Source organism: Osmerus mordax, chromosome 3 (assembly GCF_038355195.1).
Source record: "Osmerus mordax isolate fOsmMor3 chromosome 3, fOsmMor3.pri, whole genome shotgun sequence".
Taxonomy (NCBI): Eukaryota; Metazoa; Chordata; class Actinopteri; order Osmeriformes; family Osmeridae; genus Osmerus; species Osmerus mordax.
The window spans coordinates 3415310-3420844 of NC_090052.1; the positions used below are offsets into that span (position 1 = coordinate 3415310).

General features: G+C 48.9%; 1 protein-coding gene across 1 annotated transcript in view; it reads right to left on the bottom strand.

The window, feature by feature from the left end:
- Window positions 1–2401: 2401 nt before the first annotated feature.
- rab11fip4a (RAB11 family interacting protein 4 (class II) a) overlaps window positions 2402–5535 on the bottom strand; it is a 10526-nt gene continuing 7392 nt past the window's right edge. The window contains exons 6-13 of the mRNA XM_067232806.1: window positions 5360–5465; window positions 4984–5087; window positions 4740–4880; window positions 4361–4442; window positions 4024–4161; window positions 3494–3640; window positions 2965–3108; window positions 2402–2609 (exon numbers count right to left, since the gene is read on the bottom strand). Coding sequence (XP_067088907.1) covers window positions 2493–2609; window positions 2965–3108; window positions 3494–3640; window positions 4024–4161; window positions 4361–4442; window positions 4740–4880; window positions 4984–5087; window positions 5360–5465 — 979 coding nt within the window. The 3' untranslated portion in view covers window positions 2402–2492. The remainder of the gene's footprint in view (window positions 2610–2964; window positions 3109–3493; window positions 3641–4023; window positions 4162–4360; window positions 4443–4739; window positions 4881–4983; window positions 5088–5359; window positions 5466–5535) is intronic.

Sequence of the window (5535 nt, forward strand, 5' to 3'; positions counted from 1 at the left end):
CTTCTCAGAGTTACAGACAACTGTTACGAGTTGAGGACTAACCCAAGTACATACAGTAGCTATGACAACATCATTTAAGTGTGCTATACATTTCCAGGTCACACATATAATCTCTAGATTTATATATATATATTTTGCTCTTTTTCATCATAAAACTGTATAAAAGACAGCCTTTTTCTTCAATAAGTTTGATGAGTGGCACATAAATACAAATAGTAACTAGATTCTGTACAACATTTACAATGTAGGAAAAAAAGATGCTACAATGTGTTAGAAAGCTCACTCACATCGATAGACAAAATTAAAGTGGCCAGAAAAAACAGATGCGTGTGTGTGTCAGACATCTATTGTACAAAGGCACAAACCAAGGAAACCATTAACACATGCAAAGAAAGAAACAATACAAAATAGTTAATCATAAATAGTTTTGCTTCATTGCACAAATGGTTGTGTGTGGGACAAACAGTGTGTGTGTGTACAGCAACTCACTATTCGCTGCTTCTTAGCTATAGCGACACAATCATAGATCATATGCTGTGATGCACCTGAAGTCGTGGATAGCTATGTGAAATCGACAAGACAATGTATGAAGTGATGTACATTCATGACCTTTACAAAGGAGCTCTATACCCTTGACGATGACCTTTAACCCTAACCACTATACTCTACATCTCGTGGTTTTTGTCATAGCTATTATCCATTTCATGGAGTTTGTTACAGACAGGTTTGTGTCTCTTACGGAGTCACAGACAAAGTAAGAGATGACAGGAATTTCAGTGGAAACTCCTAATGTAGCAGTCTGAATTATTTGAAGCATTTTCCTTTATGTCTGAAATGCTCTTTAAACATGACAACATCTTTCGACCGAGTGTGTTGTGATGGAAGGAAACGGCCCGACTGTAAACAGACTCGGCCTTGATCTGCTCTGTCGAAGATATGAAATCCAAAATATTGACAATGAGTATGCAAAAACATAGAGCTCCACAAAAAATCCATTATAGCAGATTTGTATGAAAAATAAACATTTATCTATACACACGTTCTTAACAGGTTCTAATGCCGTCCTCAAAATAAATAACGTTTTTTGTCTCCAATTTTTTATCCCCTCATCAGCATCATATTCCAAGTTCACCTTGACCAGTTTTTATGCTGTAACTATACACGGGCCAGGAGTGCAAGGCGGTTCTGGTGTTCACTACACTCACAAGGAAGCAGGCTTCAATCAACCTTTAGTCAAGTCGTTATAAACAAGTCACGTGACCTGCCTTAACCGTTCCCAACAGGTCACTGTGCATCACGAGCACAACAAAACATATTTTTCTCTGCATCCAGAGAAAAGCTGGGGTAGTGAAATCAAATTATATAAGAGAGTAGGTATGGGGGTGTGTCTCAGTTTTACCCTCCTTTCCTGATGATCATTCCTTTACCTGCAGTGACCTGACAAGGGCAGAAGACATACCCAAACAAGCACGCTTCCTAGCTTCGAACCCGGCCATTTTACCAAATCAGAAAGAAAGGAAAGTCAACGAGGAGAGGAGACGAGGAGAGGAGACGAGGAGAGGAAGCCGCTCCACAGTGTTCGCACACACCCATGGTCCCCGCCACACTGTCACTGAGCCCTGATCTTTCCTAACGATGGTCCCATAAACATGTTGAGTCACCGTGGTCTCCGGCTTTGGCCTATCCGCATGGTATCTGTGCACGTGTGTATTTAGCATTCAGAAACCAACGTCCTACATCAACCCTCACATGGTTACCTGCTCCAGGTACTCACAAAGCCAAACCCATCCCTGAAATATGGACGATTCCATCAAGCAACGTGACCAACTCGAAACGGCTTTTCTGAACTTGGGCCGGGACAAAACTGTTTCCATAACATGACACCTCACCATCAGAACACCATGTAAACCCGAGGTGGAAATCCACATTAACCCTCATGTTTGTGTTTGTAATCTCAATCATCTCTAGTCACAAAGAGGAATTTGAAACCCTCGTATTAACCATGTCTGTAAATGGTAGGCTGCCCAATCACACACTTGTCTTCAATAGTCACATTATGTGGGAATAAATAATAATATAATACATTACTGGACAATAATACTGACTTTAGCCAACCCAGAGGTAGTGTGTAGTCTACATAACTTCAAATGAACATTTTGTCTTTTTTTTTTTATGTCAACTTCCAACGCATTATCCTGCCATCATACATATCAGTGGTAATGTATAATGTTTTCCATCATATGATAACAAATAGGTTAAACAGATAAAGGGGCTTTTACTGTGAACAGTGATTGACAGATTGATCAACAAATTAAATTTGTGAACTGTAAACACTGTCCTATGAGAGTCTGTTTTGTGTTGGAACTGCGATTGCAGTTCCCCAACCCGGCCCGTGGGGCCACTGTGGGTCCAGTGTGGATCGTGGTGTGTTGTGGATTCTGTGTTTTAAACGCATTAAGATGTGTTTTAGTGTGTGCGGTGTGTGTTTGTGTCTAACTCTTAATCTCCAGGATGGAGGGGTTGTGATCCAGGATGGCTAGTATGATCTTGTCCATGTACTGCCTCAGACGGTAGTTGATCTCCTCCTGCTCTTTAAGAGCATCCACCAGCTGAAGAGAGACAGAGAGAGGCAGAGAGAGAAGGAGGAAGAGAGAGGGTGAGAGAGAGAAGGAGGAAGAGAGAGGGTGAGAGAGAGAAAGAGAAAGAGAGAGGGTGAGAGAGAAGGAGGAAGAGAGAGGGTGAGAGAGAGAAACGAGAGAGATTGCGGGAGGAAAGGTGAGAGAACAAGCAGAGAAAAGAGAGTTTGCATCTTCATCGACCGGACTATTTGTAACACAAGTGTCTCACCGCTGGGGATGGGGGGGGGGGGGAATTCTCAGTGGAACACAGCATCTGATCTAAGACACTACTATTGCCCCCTGGGGGGAGGGAGGGAGGGAGGGAGAGGGGGTGGGTCGTACTCACCTCATCCCGCGAGGCGTTGTCGATCTCAGCGGCCAGCGACTGGGCCTTGGTGTGGCAGGCAAACAGGTTCTTGGCCTCGTACACACTCAGGCTGAGGATCTGGGCGTTCAGGTCATCGTTTTGGTCCCTCAACTTGTGGTTCTCCTGGAGGGAGGGAGGGAGGGAGGGAGGGAGGGAGGGAGGGAGGGAGGGAGGGAGGGAGGGAGGGAGGGAGGGAGGGAGGGAGGGAGGGAGGGAGGGAGGGAGGGAGGGAGGGAGGGAGGGAGGGAGGGAGGGAGGGAGGGAGGGAGGGAGGGAGGGAGGGAGGGAGGGGAAAAGGATGGAAAGAAAAAAAAGGGTGTGAGAGTCAGATCCAGTGACTGGTGAGGTGACTGGCCTCACCGTCTACAAGTTCCCTTGCGGGTGGCCCCTAAAGCAGAAACGCTACACCACGCAGCACTAAACTAAAGGAAAACACTCCTCCTCTTACGCTACGCTACGTCACGCTACGTCACGCTACGCCACGCCAAGTTAGGAGAGCCCTGTGCACCTGTTTGAGCCTCTTGGCCTCGTGCTCCAGCTCGATCTCCCGGGTCTTGGCGTTGTACTCGGACAGGCCGCGCCCCTGGCCAGGGTGCTCCGTCTCCAGCTTGAAGAGCTGCAGGTGCTCCAGCTCTCGACGCAGGTCCTCTATCAACTACAGAGGGAGATGGGGGGGAGGTAGAGGGGAAAAGAGAGGGAAGGGGGAGATGGAAGGGGGGGAGAGGGAGAGGGGAAAAGAGTGGGAAGGGGGGAGATGGAAGGGGGGAGAGGGAGGGGAAAAGAGAGGGGAGGAGAGATGGAAGGGGGGGAGAGGGAGAGGGGAAAAGAGAGGGAAGGAGAGATGGAAGGGGGGAGAGGGAGAGGGGAAAAGAGAGGGAAGGGGGGAGGGAGAGACAGATGGGGGGAGGGAGGTTGAGTAATACATTTGTATAGTTTACCGTACTGTGTGTCTGCTGGTATCTGAGAGCGGAGGTGCACATCTGTACACAGTGTTTTGAGCGCCATCTAATGGGCAGTTTGTGCATCTCCCGTCCGTACCTCCTGCATGGCCTCCCTCTCCTTCTGGAACTCGTGTCGGTTCTGCCACAGCTTGCCCATCATCTTCCTGTAGAGATCCATCTCATCCTTCAGACGCAGGCTGGTGTCCTCCAGCTTGTCCGTCATCCGCTGCTTCTCCTGGGGGCGGAGGCATCCACACGGGCTCAGTCCTCTCTCACACACACACACACACACAGCGACGCACACGCACGCAGCTCCCACACAAGCATGCACGCACACACCTCACACACACACACACACCTCACGCACGCATGCACTTGGATGCAGCCACGCGTGCTGTCCAAACATGCAGGGTGTTGAGTACAGCTGAACGCACCTGGTCTAGTTTCTCCGTCTGGGACTTCAGCCGACACATGCTCATCTTCGTCTCCCCGTTCTCCTCCTCCAGCTGCTGAACCCTGTTGCACAACAACGGCAGGTAGTACGTCAGGGAGGTGTGTGTGTGTGTGTGTGGTTCCGTCTGTGTGTATCAGCATGTGTGGGGTACCGTCTTTCTGCATCAGTGTGTGTGGTTCATTCTAAGTGTATTAGTGTGTATGTGTGTATATGCAGCCAGGTTGTGTGTGCACGTGTGTGTGTGGCCAGGTTGTGTGTTTGCCCGTCTGTGTGTGTGTGTGTGTAGCCAGGTTGTGTGTGTGTAGCCAGGTTGTGTGCGTGTGTGTGCGTGTAGCCAGGTTGTGTGTGAGTGTGTGTACCTGTTACAGAGCAGCTCTATCTCCGTGTTCCTGTCTCGCTCCATCTTGCTGAAGGCCTCTCTGTGTCTCCTCAGCTCCTCCTCCAGAGTCTGCTCCGCCCGCGTCTCCTGGTCCTTGATCTGCTCCTCCAGCTCATGGACCCTGACACACACACACACACGCATGGTCAAACTCAATTTTATTGTCTAAGATTGTTTTGTATAATGTTATTTCCTTCAAGCTTGCTTGTGTGTGTGTGTGTTACCTGTGAACCAGCTGGGTATTCTCATGTTTGAGTTTAGACTTGAGGTCACCGTTGGCTAGGGTGTCGTTCTCCAGCTCAGTCACTTTCTTCTCCAGGTAGCTCACCTGAGGGTAAGAGCAGGGTGGGACTGTTAGACACCACACACACACACACACACACACGCACAATAACACAGACACACATCTCCATATGGGCCCAATTCATTTCTGAGTGTCGGACAGTACGGGGAGTGTGTGTGTGTGCACCCCAGTCCCCGTATGCATGTGTGTGCCTGTGAGAGAGTAGGACTGAATAACGGACGTCCGTGTGTGTGTTTGAGACGGCATGTGCTCAGCTCGAGGTGTCAATCTGTGTACTGTAACGCGTGTGTGTGTACCTTCTCAGTGATGTCCACGTCGCAGGAGTCGATGCTGTCTCTAAACAGGTCCTCGGTGCTGCCCTGGCTGGAGCTGAAAGCACTGTGGTTGTGCTGGAACAGCTGACTAGAGAGGAGAAGGAGGAGGAAGAGGAGGAGGAGGGGAGAACAAGCAAGAGAGGGATGGAGGATAATTA